Genomic DNA, 17,989 nt, shown 5'->3' with positions numbered 1-17,989 from the left:
AGCCGCTCCGCGGCACGTGGGATCTTCCCGGACCGGGGCACGAACCCGTGTCCCCTGCATCGGCAGGCGGATTCTTAACCACTGCGCCACCACCAAGGAAGCCCCAGATGTTTTAATCTATGTGAAAATGCCTTGTAAATTGTGCCTCACGCGCCACGTGTTGGCTGTCACTCTTCCAGCAACTGGGATGGTGCTTTGTGACGGTGGGGACTTGGGACTAACATGAAGGGTGAGAAGGTGGAGGCTGTCTTTTATTCCGAGGTCACTGCAGGTCAGGCACGGCCCTCAGTGCTTTGACGTATGTCATCTCTTTCCTCTCCGTAACTTCCACCGAGGCAGGTACCATGTCTCCTTATTTCACTGATGAGGGGAATCAGCATGGGAGGCGTAAGGTGGGTCCCCCGAGGCCACACATGGTCGGTGCAGTGGCAGAACCTGGCCGCCTGGGGCTGGAAGCAGATCTGCAGGTACACGTCCTGGAAGTGCGTCTTCCCGAGAGAAGGTGGCAGGTGCCCCGCCTGTTTTCTCTGTCCCTTTTCCACTCCCTGCGGGGAATCTGTTCCCCACATGTTGGTCTCAGGGGTGGTAGCACATCTGCCTCACATCTGGACCATTATTGGATTCCCAGAGCCGAGTACAGGGCATGGGTCCAGCCCAGGGGAGTGAGGCTGAGGGTGTTTGTGGGGCTGTGTCCTCTGACTCTGTCTCCCATGTCGCCCATGGAGGCCCCGGAGAGCTTGCCCAGGCAGAGGGAAGGCCTGCAACGAATGGCCGGCTTCCAGGGAGGGGTTGGATGGCTTTTTCCTCTCATATTCTGTAAAACTTTCTCTTCCCTTAACATATTATCTTTCTGCCAAATCAGACGCTTCATTCTCAAAAGTTATGGCACCCAGTTTTCCAAACAATCAAGATTTTTACAGACCCTCGATCAGGCTCTTTCAGAAGTTATCTTTGGAGGTCACCGGGCTGACATTCCTACCCACAAAAATGGGACAGATGCCGAGGTGACATTAGGCTGATGTCATCAGATGCACTCAGATTGGCAGTCTTCGTCCTCTGGCCTTTCTGAATGTTTTGGTTTATTGATTTCCTTGACCCGAGGAGGACATTTAATTTTGTGATTTTTTTTTTTTTTTTTTTTTTTTTTAGCTGACATGAAAAATGAAGGATATGCCCAGCAGGTATCACCCAAGAATATGATGGAGAGAGGATTGCCTGTGGCTGGGCCCAGTGCACCCTTGAAGTTTTTGAAGATTTAAGGTTTTCTTGATAAATATCTTTTTTTTTTTTTTTGGTCACTCTAGAACTATCTGAAATGATTTCATTAATTGGCGCAATCCGCTACATGTTTTTGGTATTTCAACTTGCTTTTTGAAATCCAAACTAAGTATCTTTTTCTCCACAGACCTTCCCTTCCTCTTGTTGTTGTCTCGTTGGTCATCCACTGACTCACGGTCATTCATGATCATCTGTTCCTCACAGACTTAACCAGACTCTGGAGGGAGAGCAGTGAGCAAAACCAGACACAGTTCCTGCCCCCGTGAACAGAACAACATACGTTACATGTGTTTGATAATGCTACACAGGACGGGTGTGCAGAGCCATGGTGGGGGCTGCTGACACCACACCCAGGTCCTCGTTTCCCACTGGCACATCCATCCCACAGCTGCTGGGGCTTGGCTGTGATGGCTCACAGCTGCTCCCCTCTCTGGAGCATGATCCTTGGAAGGCGACAGCTCCCACCACCCCACACACACCCCTCCCCCGCAGTAGATCAGTCTGTAGCCAGAGGCTAACCAGCATAGGAAAAGGTGGCCCCTTATCTCAAGGTGGGGCAACACTGTGCAGTTCCACCTCCAGAGCTCCCCAGGGGATCAGGCTGAGTTAGACTCTGCCTGGGAGCACAGCCTAGCTTAGCTGCTTCCTCTGCGCCATCTTGCTTCCTCCCTTCTTTTCTCCTTGGAGCCCTCCCTCAGTACATCACCTGCACCGAACCCCTGCCTCAGGCTCCACACAGAGGCAACTTGACCGGAGACAGGTGCTCTCAGAGCCCATCCAAGGAGACACTGATGTAGGTGGGGAGTTCGGGAAAACCATCTCAAAGAGGGCATGGCCGAGCTTGGATTTGCAAGATCAACGGGAGGTAAATAGATGGAGAGTGAATGGAAGGGTGTTGCAGGAGGAGGCACAGCACATGCCGAGTTCTGGTGGGCAGGAAATATGAACTGCAGGCCAGTGTCTGTGGAGCAGAGAGAGAGTCCAGTGTGAGAGGAAGCTGGACGGGCCAGCGGGGCACGAGCGGGCAGACTCCCTGGGCTCCTGGAAGGAGTCCCTCCAGTTGGTGGGTAGGATCATCACACCTCCAGGTACCCAGCGGGGGCCTTGGAGAGTTAGGTGGGAGGAGCCCAGCATGGTAGGAAATCTTGCCCCGGGCTCAGAGGTCTGGAGTTCCAGCTCCGTTTTATCAGTCAGACGTGGTGTCACTTTTGGGCCCCCAGGGAGGGTCAGAGGTACTCCACAGGACGTTTTGCGGTCTTAGAACAGTAACCACCTGCAAGTGTGCGTTGTTTTTACTAGGAGTGTTTACTCCCCTGGGTGTTCACAATAACACACTTCCTTTCCTTTAACCACCAGCCCCTCAGAGTCCAAGGTGCCTTCACTGGGGCCCGGGAAGGCAGAGGGTAGAGACGGCTGCTTTGCAGGAGAAGACGGCTGAGTCCTCACCAGCCTGGGATGATTCTGACATATGTGACAGTAAAGGCATCTCTCTCTCTCTCTCTCTCTCTCTCTGTCTCTCTCTCTCTCTTTTCTTTTTAGGTAAAAAGAGCAACAGAAAAGGCGTGAAAACCAAGAGCTCTGAGAAGGCTGCCGGTGACGATCACAGGGTCCCTGTGGCCCGTGACGCTGCCAGAGAGGGTGAGTGAGGCCCCCGCTTCATCACCGGCCCTGGGAGGGCGCAGGCCCCGGCGCAGCAGCTGAGTCCTGAGCACGGGTGTGCCTGGGGTCTGCCGCCCCTTCTGGACCATCCGTACGGGGGTGAGAACATTCACAGGCTCTCTCTTCTGCTGCGCACGGTAACTCACAGCCATATTTTCCCCATCAGCTTGACTAAGGTCATTTCTGAATTTCCTGGAGCTCTTGTGCCTTCCCTGCCCTTCCCCCTCCCCCCTTGAAGACAACATCATTTCCTTTCTTGTGGGGCCTCGTAGCTGCCCACAGCCTTGTGTGTGCATTTCTTATCTCCCAGCCGAACCCAGGGCCTCCAGTGTCAGAGGTCCGGTCTTCTACTTCCAAAGCATGTAATGCTAGGCCTGGCATTTTACAATCATGTAAAAATATTGGTCCTTTCATTACTTACCTTAGGATGGTCAAAGCCATTAGTTCTAGACTCTTGGACAAACTCTGACCCGCTAGCTAGAGCTATTACTATTATTATTAACTATTACAATTACCTTTATCGTTATCTCTCTTACTCTAAAGTATGGTATCTAGGATGACATTTGTGCTGATATTAGTAAGAGTGAACATGTATTAAGCACTTAAGCTCTGAGTAGTTGCCAAGCACTGGGCCTCGTACGTCACGGCTCCTCACGTCCCTCTGGGTATTGTGGATATTGTTATTGTCATCATCATCGTCGTCATCACGGGTGAGGCAAATGAGACTCAATAATATGGATCATTTGCCTGCCGTTATGCAGTCTGCAAGTTGTAAAACAGGGATTTGAACCCAAGATTTGCTGGTTTCTGCTCAGCAGCACAGCTGCTTGAAATAATTAGAGCATTTCACAAATTTGGGTTGATAGAGGCAGGATCCGACTCCAGTTGCCGCGTGAGCCCCTAAACCGCGTAACAGAGTTGGTTGTCACAAAGGGAACGGTGTGCTCCCTTGGGTAGAGTGTAATGATCTGGGGCTGTGTTTCTAACCAAGAACTTGCCATCTGAGAAATCACAGATATGGCTGGCAGTGCATCCTAAAACAAAAACAGAAGTTCCACACCAGTGAACTTCTGCAGTCACTTACTGACTGAGAATTCTATTCCATCGTAAAGTGGGCAGGTGTGCACTGGACACATTGCCCTTGGGAGGGCCCAGCATATCAGGACGGTGTGTGGAGGACCCAAGGGGTGCTAAGGCTGTGTTCCTGCCGGTTCACCCTGAGAGTGTGGGCCTTTGGGGTTTCAACTAAATGGGTGGTAGTGAGACTCCTACCTTGGGTGGGCCTCGGGCATGACTCTTTGTCCCCTTTTTGCCCCGGCAGGCTGATAAAACACCGTTTCTCAGGATCACACAAGTCACGGGGCTAAAGCGGCTTCTAGTCTGGCCTCACCTCTCTGGGTTCTGCTGCTGTCAGATCTGGGCCAGAGAGTTCTTTCCTGTCTTGTTAATTCTTAGATGCTTTCAAACATGTTTTAAAAATAGCTTTTCCAGTTTTGTTAGTAGCTTTAGCACAAGGGCCGGTTTGAATTATCTTACTTCTCCATTACCAGAATTGGAAGTTGGTACAATTTTGAAAGGCATTTTCACAAAGGTTTTTCAAGGCCCGTTTCTGTACCCACGTGTGTGTACACGTACACTCTGCAGTCTGCACTTCGCTCCTGTTCTGCCACACGAGCATTCTCCTTCCCCACCCTGGCCCACTCAGGATGGTTCCCCGCCCTTCACCTCAGAGCCCTGTCTGAACAGTTGGGATCCCTGGTCTCAAGGGCAGCCATTCTGGCTCTGATTCTTTGAGCGCCCTGGACGTGATTTTGGCCTGTGAGCCTTGCTCACATTGCTCTTCTATTAAAACAGAATTGAGGGCCACCCTGGGGGTGGGGGGAAGAGAAGCTGTGTGGGCCCCGGTATGCAAATATGGGAGGGAGAGAGATGGTGAGGAGGGGAGGTCATGTGCAGGAGGCAGGTGGCACAGCAGTTAGGAACACTGGTCTGGACCAGGAGGGGACACCTGTGGTTGGGGCTGGGCAGAGCAGGGCCTTGGATGGGCAGCTGGGCAGGCTCAGGACCCCGCATCCATCATTCTCTCAACACCTCCTCTGGTCGAGCTGGGGGCCTTGCTGGAGATGGGGCAGAGTGAAGGGGTGGGGGGGGTGGCTGTCACTTACCCTGTGTCCAAGGTGGCAGGTGGACCAGATGTCACCTGCATCACGTGCAAAGCGACAGGTGGACCAGATGTTTTACCTGCTTCGTTTTCAGGGCAGTGGGCAGCACAGATACTAACCACACTGAGTTATGTGAGTGACTGTCATCAAAGGGCTCGTGTTAGATGTGGATTTGAAACCGCACAACCCAGATTGGGCCTTGAACCCACTGTCTTTTAATTGAGATGACAGACCTGGTCTCCGGACTTAATGAAGCCCAGGTTCTTTATGTCTCATTGCAGAAAGAATTCAGTGAGAGACAAAGTGATAGGTAAGAAGTGGATTTAGAGAGATACACATTTCGGAGACAGAACGGGGTCTGTCTCAAAAGGCGAGAAGGGCTTTGGGAGGGACACACTCCACAGACAGAGTGTGGGCCATCTCAGAAGGCCAGAAGCCCCCAAATAATGGGGTGGTTCGTTTTTATGGTCTGGGTAATTTCATAGGCTAATGAGTGGGGGGATTATTCCAACTATTTTGGGGAAGGGGCGGAGATTTCCAGGAATTGGGCCACGCCCACTTTTTGGCCTTTTATGGTCAGCCTCGGAACTGTCATGGCACTGGTGGGTGTGTCATTTAGCAGCTAATATATTACAGTGAGCGTATGATGAGACTCAAGGTCCACTGGAAGTCGAATCTTCGGTCATCTCGGACCTAGTTGGTTCTAACTGGTTTTTGTTGTGTCCGTAATGGTTACGTCCTTCTTTTAAATGTTGTGCCCAGTCCCCTTCCCTCCTGTTTCAGACTCACCCTGAGAGAATCTTAGCTTTAAGGGAGAGATTATGTACATGGCTGTCACCGTGACTGAGGATCAGTGTCAGCCTCGGCGAGTCTCCAAAATACATCTTGGATATTGTTCTGTAATAGCTTATGCAGTGGTTGAGTTATTGGTGTAGTTTTTCCCCTCTCCCTATATGTGCAGCCTTTGCCATATGACTTCTCAGTTCCCTTCACAAAAGGTGAAAGCCCCTTGACTTTGGGCTGGTCCATGTGCCTAGGTGAGGCCAACAGAATAAGGTGGACTGACAAGGTGCCAGTTCTGTGCTGAGGGATTTTGTTTGTTTACATTTGCTCCTTGCACCCTGCCATCTCCATGAGAAGAATGCATGCATCTAGGCCACTGGTCCAAGGAGCCTGGGAGATGGGTGAAGCAGATATGGGCCCAATCTGCAGCCAGTCTGGAGCCACCAGCTGAGCCCAGCTGATCCGTAGACAACTAAGGAATACGTGCCACTGAGAGCCTGTGGTGTTTTGTTACACAGCAATAGCTGACAAATACAGTGAAGATGAAAATCCTCATTTTTTAAAAAGTTGCATCGTGTTCTGTCGAATGGATGATCTATAATTTATTTAACCTCTTAAGTGAAGGACATTTAGGTTGTTTCCAATATTTTGCTGCTATAAAGAGTATCGCAGTGAACTTAGCGTATACCCTGTCACTTACCATGCACTGGTTGCAGAATAACTCCCTGCTTGCCATTCAGAGCCCACCGTGATTTGACTTATTTCTGGCCTCTGCCTCCCTTTTTTTCCAACCAGACAGGAGCTTGTTTCTCAGACATGCCCTGTGCTGGAAGCTCACTCACGTGTTTCCTCTGAAGGGAACTGAGCAAGCGTCTCAGTTGGTGATGCAGAGGCAGCTTGGGGGTCAGGCTCTACCCTCACTGGCTGTGATGCTCCAGGCAAATTACTGTCTCTGTGACTCAGTTTCCTCCTCTGTAAAGAGGGGATAATATATCTCTTATAGGGTTTTGTGGAGGTGAAATAATGTGTGCAGAGTGGAGTATACACAGTAAGCTGTCGGCAAACATTAGCTATGATTTTTATATGCTGTCTTGGGACTTTTCATGCCTTAGTTATAGGAGTTGGCAGATATTTTTAAAGGATCAGATCGTAAATATTACACGCCTTACGGGCCAACAAGCAAAGTTGAGCATATTATGTTGGTACTTAAATAACCATTAAAAAATGTAAAAACGGTTCTTATCTCATGGGCCGTACCCCTCCCTTGGGCTGTAGCTTGCTGGCTTCTGCCTTAGAACTCGATGGTTCTGCCTTAGAACTGGATGGTTCTGCTGTAGCTTGCTGGCTTCTGCCTTAGAACTGGATGGTTCTGCCTTAGAACTCGATGGTTCTGCCTGAGAACTGGCTGGTCCTCTCGGAAGCCTGCCCTGATCGCCTGTCCTTGGCTTTCCTGTATCTCTTCCTCATGCTCCTGGCCCTCTCCTCTCTCACCTCGCAGTGATTCCTGTGCATGGCCTTCCTGACATGGGAGGCTATGAATGTTTATGAGCAGAGGCTCCCTGTGTGATTCACCTCAGGAAACGCCCAGCGTCGGTAGCAGCAGCACTTGACCAGAATAACAAACCCGTTTATCGCGCACCCGCGCTGTGTCGGCACTAGTGTTCTGGGGTAGAGATCAGGTGTTCCATGCGTGTTGAAGTGGATTCTCCATGGCCCAGATCAGCAGGACTGGCCCTCCACAGGAAGTGCTCTTTGATCTGTAGGAAAGAAGCTGGATTTCTTGCCATTGTGGAAATAGGGTGGTTTCCCAAAGCAGTACATGTCGGTGAATGGAGCGCCCTCAGCACTCTGCCTCGTGTTGGGTTGGGTGAGATTTGAGGCCTCTACCAGGTACGGTGCTTGGGGATTGACCTACCTTGTGTGTGTGTGTGTGTGTGTGTGTGTGTGTGTGTGAAACTTGAGGGTTTTCCTTTGTATCACAGACAGATTGGCTTTTGGCTTTTCATCCAAGCCCTTGCTGTGAGCCTTGCCCCTTGTTGCAGGGCCAGATGGCTCTCGGAGTCTCAGCTTGGTCGTCCCCCAGATGTCTGTGTGTGTTGATTTATAAGAGCTCTTTACATATTGTGTGTGTGTGTGTGTGTGTGTGTGTGTGTGTGTGTGAAACTTGAGGGTTTTCCTTTGTATCACAGACAGATTGGCTTTTGGCTTTTCATCCAAGCCCTTGCTGTGAGCCTTGCCCCTTGTTGCAGGGCCAGATGGCTCTCGGAGTCTCAGCTTGGTCGTCCCCCAGATGTCTGTGTGTGTTGATTTATAAGAGCTCTTTACATATGAAGGACAGGGCCCCTCTATGGATACATTGCAATACAGTGCAGTGAAGAACTCTGAAAGCAAACTGAGTGGAGATCAAAGCCCAGTCCTTGGCTCACTAGCTGTCTGACCTTGGGCATGATGTTTAACCTCTTTGTTCCTCAATTTTCTCAAATATAAAAGGGGGATAATACTTGGACATGCACTTGGACATAGGATTGGGATAAGTATTAAATAAGATGACTTGAACGAAGCACTCACAACAGTGGCTGACACATGGTGAATGCTCAGTAAGGGTTACTATTACCTTATTAGGTCCCATTGAATGAGCTTCCTATCCATCATTCACTGGGGCAACTGGCCATCTTTCTTCTGATAGAGGCTGAGTTGGAAGACGTGTCTTGGCCTGAGAACCAAATGGGTGCGAATGAACCCCAAAAGGTGCAGACATCCCCACTCCCAGCTGTAGGCGGCTCTAGACCAGGGCATCGCTCCCCTGAGAGGAGTAGAGCCCGTGAGGAAAAGTGGAACCATGTTCCCCGAGGGCATCCTGCTTCCAGGAGGGAAGAGGGGAGGGCAGAGCTGAACTATACACACCATTTATCGGTGCCTGCGTACCAGTCAGACAGGTTACCCCAAGGGCAGAGTGAGTCGGGTGGCAGAGAGAGGTATGGAACTCCCCTCAGGAACATCCCTCCTCATGGAAGCCAGGAGCGAAGAAGTGTTCCCTTTAGCATATGCCTACAAGTTTAAAATTGTTTCATCTTCCTGGAGAATTGTGGGGTTTTTTCCTATTGCGTATTGACTTTCTTTATGACTAATACTACTTTTTGACTTAAAAAATCTATTTTATGTGACATTAAAAAGCTATATAGCAATTTAAAAATTTTTGTTTAAGCTTGGATTATCTTTCATAAAGGCCTGAACTGTGTAGGAACATAGAATAATCTGTTCCTTGAAAGTGTGAAAGAACTAGGCTGTAGATTCATCTGAGCTGGGCACTTTGCATAGAAGAAATTCTTTGATAATTCTTTACTTTCTTTCATGGTTCTTGATCTATCAGGTTGTTTTATTCTTTTGAGTTCATATTGATAAATTTTATTTCTCAAGATATCATCACTCCATTAATATATTTTCTTTTTGAAACTTATTTGTTCATTTGTTTTAGAGCAGTTTCACATTTACAGAAAAATGAGAGGAAAGTGCAGAGTTCCCATATACCTCCCCTCCTGCTCTAGTTTCTACTCTTAGTAACACCTTGCATTTGTGTGGTGCATTTGTTACAACTGATAAGAGTGTTGATACCTTCTTATTAACTAAAGTCTGTGGTTTTCATTAGTGTTCACTCTTTTTGTTGAACATTCTATGGGTTTGGACAAAGATGTAATGACATGTATCTACCATGTATAATACAGAATAGTTTCACTGCCCTAAAAGTCTCCTGTGTTCATCCTATTCATTCCTCCTTCCCCCAGACCTCTGGCAGCCACTGTCTCCAGATTTTGTCTTTTCCGAAGTGTCATAAAGTTGGAATCATACAGTATGTAGCCTTTAAAGACTGGTTCCTTTCACTTAGCAATTTACATTTAAGGTTCCTCCAGGTCTTTTCATGGTGTGCTTGAGAGCTCATTTCTTTTGATCATGGAATAATATTCCATTATATGGCTGTACCACATACATTTGTTTATTTATTCATCTATTGAAAGACATCTCAGTTGCCCCCAAATTTTGGCAGTTAAGAATAAAACTGCTATAAATATTCATGTGCAGGTTTTTGTGTGGGCATAAATTTTCAGCTCATTTGAGTAAATACCAGGGATCGTGACTGCTGGATCATATGATAAGAGTATGTATGGTATTATAAGGAGTTTTGTCTCTTTTATAGTACCCCATCCATCAAAAAAAGTCAGTGTTACTTCTCTCCTTTTTAAAATTTGTTTTCAGTTTTTTTGTCCTTTTAATATTCTGATATCTTTACACATTTGTTACCCCATCACTGATGTGATTTTCTGCACTAGTATTTCTGCTTGTACTGCTTTGTATAGACTATTTCCTACTTTTATTGTGAAATAAAACATACATATAGAAAAAGTCCATAAAATATATGTTTTGTTAACAAATAATTATAAAGCCAATCCCTATGTAACCATCACCTGGGTCAAGAAGTAGAGCATCTTCAATCTCCCCATCACATCTTTATCCCTTCAACTCTAGACGTTACCTCTATCCCAACTTTGTTAACATTTCCTTAGTTTTCTTTAGAGTTTTACCACTTATGTTTGTATTTCCAAATGAGTTCGTTTGGCCTGTTTTTGGAATTTATATAAGTGAAATTATACCGTGTATATTCAGTCATGTCGTGTATCATTTTATCGGTGTTATACTTGTTTGGTTCATTCATTTTCATTTCATCATAGGACTACACAACAATTTCTTTATCCATTTTAATGCTGAAGGACATTTGACTTGTTTGCAGTTTCTGTATTTTATGAAAAGTGCTGCCGGTGAAAGTTCTCGCACACACATCCTAGTGTCCACGGGCTTGAGTTTCTCCTGGTGTGTATACAGTTAGGCATGGAACGACTGGGCTCGACTTGACTGTTGAACAAATGCCCAGTTGTTTTCCTCATTGGCCATTGCATCCTAATTTCCCATCAGCATGGTGTGGGGCTGTCATGGCTCTGCATCCTGAACAACTGTTGTATGATCAGACTTTAATATTTTGCCAGTCTACTGGGTGTATAATGGTTAACTCATTGTGATTTCATGGACATTTGCTAATTGCTAATGAAGTTGAGCATCTTTTCATCTATTTATGTGTCTTTTTGGGTGAAATTCCTGTTCAGTGTTTTTCATATAGATTTATCCATTCTAAGTATGAGCTCTGACTTTATAGCGTTTGTAGCAAATATGTTCTTTGCTTCTGTGACTTAATTTTTGTTCCTATGGGCTCTTTTCATAAACAGAAATTCTTAATTATGATGTAGTCAAATATTTCAGTCTTCTTTATGGTTGCTACTATTTGTGATTTCTTTAAGAAATTCCTTTTTAAAAAGTCATAAAGACATTTTATACTACTTTCTAATGCTTTCTAATTCCTTTTTTCTCTTTCTCATTTAGCTCTTTATATATTAGAATGGATTTTGTTTGTTTGTGATAGGAGATTGAAGTTCAGTTTAATTTTTTTTCTTGTAGGAACCCAAATGGAATAATCACTGTTTCCCCATTGTCTTGCAGTACTGCCCTTATGTGCTGGATATCAAGTGTCCGTATATGCTTGACTTTGTTTTCAGGCTCCTTGTTCTCTTCTTTATCATTACTTCATTTTTCTACCCATACATAAAATATCTCACTCTCTTAATTATTATAGCTTTATGGTAAATCTTGATATCTGATAGAGCAGAACTTTGTTCTTCTTCAAAAGTTTTGGTTATTCTTGACCCACTGAACGTGTGTGTGCGCACACACACATTTTACACCATGTAGTCAAGTTCTTTAAAAACTCTCCTGGAATTTTGATTAGAGTTGCATTAATTCCATAAAATCAATTAGGGGAGAATTTACATATTTATATTGAGTTTTCTAATCCACGAACATGTATATCTCCGTATTTCTTAGATCTTTCAAAATATATCTCCATACGTGGGCCTTGCACATTTTAAAATAGATTTATTCTTAGATAACTGACATCCTGTGATGCTTTTAATTTCAGTTTTCTTACTCTCTTTTGCTAGTGTACAGGAGTACAGTTGATGTTTGAATGTTGATTTTATACCCAGCAACTTTGCTAAACTCTTATTAATTATAAATTTATTCATATATTAACTTGGATTTGGGTACAGAATCGATGTACACTAAATAATGACAGTTTTCTTTTTCCTTTCCATGTTTCAAGGCTTTTATTTATTTTTCCCTACTGCATTGGCAAAGAGCTTAGTTCAAAAATAATAGATTTTTCCTTGTAGGTTTTAATTCTGTCTTTGGATTTTTAGTTTTCTTGATGTTTGGCTTATCTTAAATATTTTCTATCTTTTTTTTCCAGCATATCCTTTTCATGGCAAGTAGAGGCCATGTCTCTTGCACTATACTTAGGGTGAACAACATTTTCCTGGTTATTACATCAAATCGCATTATTTCTTTTGGAGTCTTTTGGATGGTGTACCTCTTTTAATGTTGTGTTCTTTACTCATCTTTGAATGAGTCAGATTTTCTCCCCTGGGGACACTTTAAGCCCTTCCTCAGATCTACAGATGTTGACCAGGTCAACATGCAAAACCCCCAGTACAGTTTCCACTTTCTAGCAGCCTTTTATCTTTTACACATTATTGCTCTTCTTAGGTGCGAACTCCTTTCCTCACTGCTGGTTGTTAGACACTGTGATCTGATGGGATTCATGGGGAGCTATAATCACCTTCATATGCGGTTATCAGTGTTCTTTTTGTCCCCGTACTGTCAGACTGCCACACCTCCCCCTACCTCCTGTCCAGTTGTGTTTTAAGAACTTCCGATCCAAACAGTTGTAGAAACTTGACTGGGGGGAGAGGTGAGCACCCACCACCTCAGAAAGCCCCATCTGGGCTTTAGAGATAGATGTCCAATTTTCTAGTTGCTGCAGACCCTGGGTTTCAAAATGGAGGCGTGCAAGAGGGGTGAAGGGTTTTCTGTCCCTCCTCTGGTCATCTCCATTTTTTTCCCAACTGTCTCCAGTGGACTCACATGTGGTGAATGTTCTTCCATCTCTGGCATTAGGTTGAAGCACTGTTGGGAGTCTTTACTTATCTGCCTCTTCATAGTTTTTTAGGATGAGTTTGGGAGAGGCTGCAAAATTTTAAGCTAGAGTTCCCCAAAGTCTATGATGCCTCCGTACAATTGGCGACTTTATGAATTATGGTAAATAACCCTGAACACATTATGAGAAGGTTGTCCCTTTTAAGATCTCTTAAGAAAGCTTTTTTTTTAAAAAATAAATTTATTTATTTATTTGTTTGTTTTTATTTTTGGCTGTGTTGGGTCGTCATTGCTATGCGCCAGCTTTCTCTAGTTGCGGTGAGCAGGGGTTACTCTTCATTGTGGTGCGTGGGCTTGTGGCTTGCGGGCTCTAGAGCACAGGTTCAGTAGTTGTGGTGCATGGGCTCAGTAGTTGCGGCTCACGGGCTCTAGAGTGCAGGCTCAGTAGTTGTGGCGCACGGGCTTAGTTGCTCCGTGGCATGTGGGATCTTCCCGGGCCAGGGCTCGAACCCGTGTCCCTTGCATTGGCAGGCAGATTCTTAACCACAGCGCCACCAGGGAAGCTCCAAAAGCTTTTTCTTTGAAGTAATTATAGACCCACGGGAAATTGCAAACAAATGGGTCTTGTGCTCCCTTCAGTCTGCTTCCTCCAGTGCATTTTGGGTAACTGGTACAATAACAAAATCAGGCCATTGGCATTGGTACAGTCCACAGAGCATGTTCGGACCCCACCAGCTATGCATGTGCGTGTATGGGTGTGCATGTGTGTGTGTACGTGGTCCTATGCACGTGTAGTTTCATGGAAATAAACACCACAGATACAGGACAGTTCCATCACCATAAGGCTTCCTGGTGCTACCCCTTTATAGCCACACCCTCCCTTCCCCAGTCGCTAACTTCTGGCAACCACTCATCTGTGTCCTGTTTCTATAATTTTGTTTTTTAGGAATGTTAGGTAAATGGAATCATACAGTATACAATTTTTTGAGATTGGCTTTATTCCCTCAGCATAATTCTCTTTCACTCTTTCTGAGTTGGATAAATAGACTTAGTTTGGTATTAATATGATGTAATAGTCAGGAAAAGCTAAGCCTGTTAAAAATTATGAGTACTGAAGTGTGCCATGCATACAGAAAAGTCTAGAAATCATAAGGCTATAACTTATTGGGTTGTCACCTACACCACTCCCATATAATGTGAATGCTCCATTGTAACTGTCAATTTGATCAGAAACAGAACATGACCAGAACCTCTGAGGCCTTCCTCCTGTTCCTGCTCACAGATAACCACTGTCAGAGATGATTTTTGCCTGTTTTGAGCCTATATTCATGGAATCATACATTGTGTTGTCTTTGTGGCTGATTTCTTTCACTCAATATTATGTTTATGAGATTCATCCATGTTGTGTAGAGCTATGGCTCACTTATTTTCATTAGTTTATAGTTTTCTATTGCATGACTATCCCACAATTTATTCATTCTCATATTAGTGGACATTTGAATTGTTTTCAGATTTTGGCTATTACGTATAGTTCTGCTAGGATCATTCCTGCATGAATCTTTTGGCATATGTATGAATGTGTTGCTGTTGTGTGTATACCTAGAAGTAGAATTTGCTGGGTCACAGGGCGTGAGGATCTGTAGTAAATACTCCTAGCGAGTTTTCCAAATTGGTTGTACCAGTTAACACTTGTGCCAGCAGTGTTGTTTCACTTCCTCACCAACATTTGATATTGTGTCTTTCTAGTTGTATTTGTATTCATGGGTATGTACTGGTATCTCACTGCGGTCTTAATTTGCATTTTCCTGAAAGCTAATGACTAATGTTTACTCACCATTAAGATATCTTCTTTTGTGAATGCCTCTTCAGCTCTTTTGCTCATTGTTCCTCTTATTTTTTTTAACATCTTTATTGCAGTATAATTGCTTTACAATGGTGTGTTAGTTTCTGCTTTACAACAGAGAATCAGTTATACATATGCATATGTTCCCATTGTTCTTCTTATTGATTGATAGGATGGTTTTTGTTTGTTTGTTTGCTTTTCTTAAAAATATTGTGGATGTGAGTCCTTTGTTATGAATATGCATAGTAAATACCTTCTCACACTCTGGCTTACCTTTTCATTCTAGCAATTGTGTCTCTAGAGTAACAGATCTTCTTAAATTTAATATAGACCATTCATCATTATTTTCCTTTAGTACTTTTGTTTCACGGTTAAACTTTTTTTTAACCTACCCCAAGATCATGAATATATTTTTCTATGTTATCTTCTAGTAATAAGATTTCTTTTGACATTAACATATTTCCATTGAAATTACTTGACTTAAATAAAAATTAAGTAATAGTAATCAATTAAGCAATAGCGCCTGGAAAAGTTCATGGAGATGATAAGCAAGGGATTGAGGTTTGAGAAGTGCTATTTTGAACCAGTTATTCCTTTTTTGGCTTTATAAGCGATGTGTAAAGAACAGACTTAATTTTCCATGACGATGCAGACATAGTGATTATTGGTTATATTGGATTGTATTACAGATTCATTCATTCACGTGGGAAACACCGATTTGGGCTCTGGGGCTTCAATGATGAGAACTCATAGTTGCTGCCCTGGGACATTCACAGCGTGGTCCGTACTTTTCTTAGGTTGGGATGGGTAGGATGAGAGGGGTGGGTGTTGAGGGACGAAGTCTCTGGAGGCTTTGCATGTGAGGCCACCACTGATCTGAGGTCGGAGCTTCTAGATCACACGAGGGTCTGGCAGGCTCCAGGCATGAGTGCCTTCCACCAGCGTGGGCTGATACCCAGCTCCCTGAGAGTTTCCTCTGCCTGACCCCCTGGTGCCTGGGAAAGAGAATCCCGAGTTTGTGTAGCGTTACAGGTAAGGGACACCAGCCAACCAGGGTCTCAGAAGATTCACTTGGGAGCCTTAGACTAGGGCCTGGGCCCCTCTGCAGTCCCATGGATCAGAGTCTCTGGGGAGGGGGTCTAGGCATCTTTATTTTTTTTCCCCTCTCCAGAAGATTCTGATGTTGGGTCAGGCTGAGAACTGCTGCCTGAAGGAGTCCAGAAGTGGGGGAGGAGCTTTCCAAGGGTGATTAGATAAGGCTGGGATTAGAGGTGTGCCCTCTGGGAAGACCAGCGACTTCTGAGACGGGCAAAGAGCCACTGCAAACACTCTCCAGTGCACCAGGAAGGGCCCTCACACTCTCGCTGATCCAAGGGAATGTCAAGTTCAGAAAGGCAAAGGAAAGAATGTTCTAAGACTTCTTCGGTTTAGGTTTATAGGCGACCATGAAAGCAAAAGTTCAGGATGGCTGTGAGCTTGCCCCTGGCAGTGCTCTCGAGGTCTTGGAGAATTCTTTGCTCTGTTTCCAGCAGACTTCACAGCAGGCCGGAAGACTCTGAGCTCCCCTCTGCCAACCGGTGACCCCCGTCCCAGCCTTACTTCCTGTCTTCCCTGTGACCCCATATGGCACCGTGCAACTTGCATTTGTACCACACTGTTGAGTTTTCAAGTCAAAGGGAGGTGGCGTAAAGCCTGTGCCTGGGATTTTATGTCACACCTGATTTTCAAATTCTAACTCAGATACTTAGGAGCGGCTTAACTCTTTGTAAGCCTCTTTGAGTCTTTGTTTATGTGTAAAGTGGGGATGGTAATGCCCATCTCTCACGGTTCTTGTGAAGATTAAGTGACAAAGTGTCTTCCGAGGGTCTGGCTCATGGTAGTTGCTTGCACTGCTCCCCAGACCTTTTAAAATGATTCTCTTGACTCTCATAACAGCCTCCCCTGCAGACAGATTTAGGGCTTTGAGGGTGTTGGGATTGATACTCCTGATTCAGAGTTCCAGCTTATACACTCTAGTCTGACTGTGCTCCGTAACTTATAGGTCACAAAATTAAGTGCCATGAGCTCCTCTGATCTGTTACAGAGCTGGTATGCGCATATGGTAATTGATGGTGGTGAGAATGATAAATATATGCCATCGTGCTAATGTCCATTTTGTAAAGTGGCTGCAATGCGGAGAATTTTAGCCAGGGACAGATTTAGTTCAACGTGTGTGTGCCTGTGTGCACTTGTCGAAGGGGAGGTGTGGAATGAGGCAGAGGGTCCCCTTTTCGCCCACGTCCTGGGAACAGAGCTCAGGCCCGGGAAGCAGTGCCCCACTCAGCCCAGGGTGTTCTCAGGAGCCGCGCTGCCTGGAAGAGGAAAGTCGAGTCATCTTTGACGACTGTTACTCTTTCCTCCAGATTATGACACATCTCCCATCTCTAATTAATATTTTCCTGAAGTGTTCTTTTCACACATTTTTTTCATGTTCTCCTCACCCACATGCAGAATTCTCAGGATTAGAGTCTTTTTCCTCTTAGAAATAACATTTGATTTGATGATAAAGGGTTTTGTTTGTTTTTGGAGGAGGAACAGGGAGCTGCCTCGAGGGCTGTTCAGGGGCTGCTTCTGGAACAGCCTGGCCCAGGAGCTGAGTCCTGGCTGAGTTACTGCCAGAGCTACCTCAGTGCAGCCTGGCTGGGGACTCAGAACACAGGGGAGGGGTGAAGAGCTGGGAATGAGCTTCCCATTGACTTCAAGCGCTCTTTCAACCTAGTAATTATCTCCTCAATTGACATTATAATCTTGATTATAATACCAACATATCACGCTCCATAATGATGCCATCTCTCTGCCTGGCCTTTTGACTTTCTGATTGTGGAGATTTAAATTAAGCTTTGAAACACTTGTGTCTCCTGCATTTATTTGATCCTCGAGGCAGCACCCCTGGCTTCCCGAGTAATGTTTTCTAAGGATGGAGAAAAGTCCTGCTGTTGGGACGTGGTATCATGACTGACTGCTCTCTGTACAGGGGCCGGAGGTATCTTTGAGAATTTAAAACCAAAGGAATTCTAGCTTCTTGCTTCAGCTTTGCATTGTTTTTGGAGTTCTTTGGCAGGTAGAGTGCACTGGGCTCTTTTGGGGGGGAGTCACTGCACAGAGCACTCAGCTCTTATTGTACCATGTGGGGTGTGTGTGTGTGTGTGTGTGTGTGTGTGTGTGTGTGTGTGTGTGTGTGTGTGTGTGT

The 17,989-nt window shown here is 45.3% G+C and overlaps 1 protein-coding gene across 1 annotated transcript in view; it reads left to right on the top strand.

Annotated features, from left to right (window-relative positions):
* Nucleotides 1–17,989, top strand: part of CPXM2 (carboxypeptidase X, M14 family member 2) — a 128,848-nt gene that overhangs the window by 9,250 nt on the left and 101,609 nt on the right. The window contains exon 2 of the mRNA XM_024121523.3: nt 2,818–2,916. Coding sequence (XP_023977291.1) covers nt 2,818–2,916 — 99 coding nt within the window. The remainder of the gene's footprint in view (nt 1–2,817; nt 2,917–17,989) is intronic.

This window comes from Physeter macrocephalus, chromosome 20 (genome assembly GCF_002837175.3).
Source record: "Physeter macrocephalus isolate SW-GA chromosome 20, ASM283717v5, whole genome shotgun sequence".
In the NCBI taxonomy this organism is placed as follows: domain Eukaryota; kingdom Metazoa; phylum Chordata; class Mammalia; order Artiodactyla; family Physeteridae; genus Physeter; species Physeter macrocephalus.
This window is presented reverse-complemented; position numbering and strand designations above follow the sequence as displayed.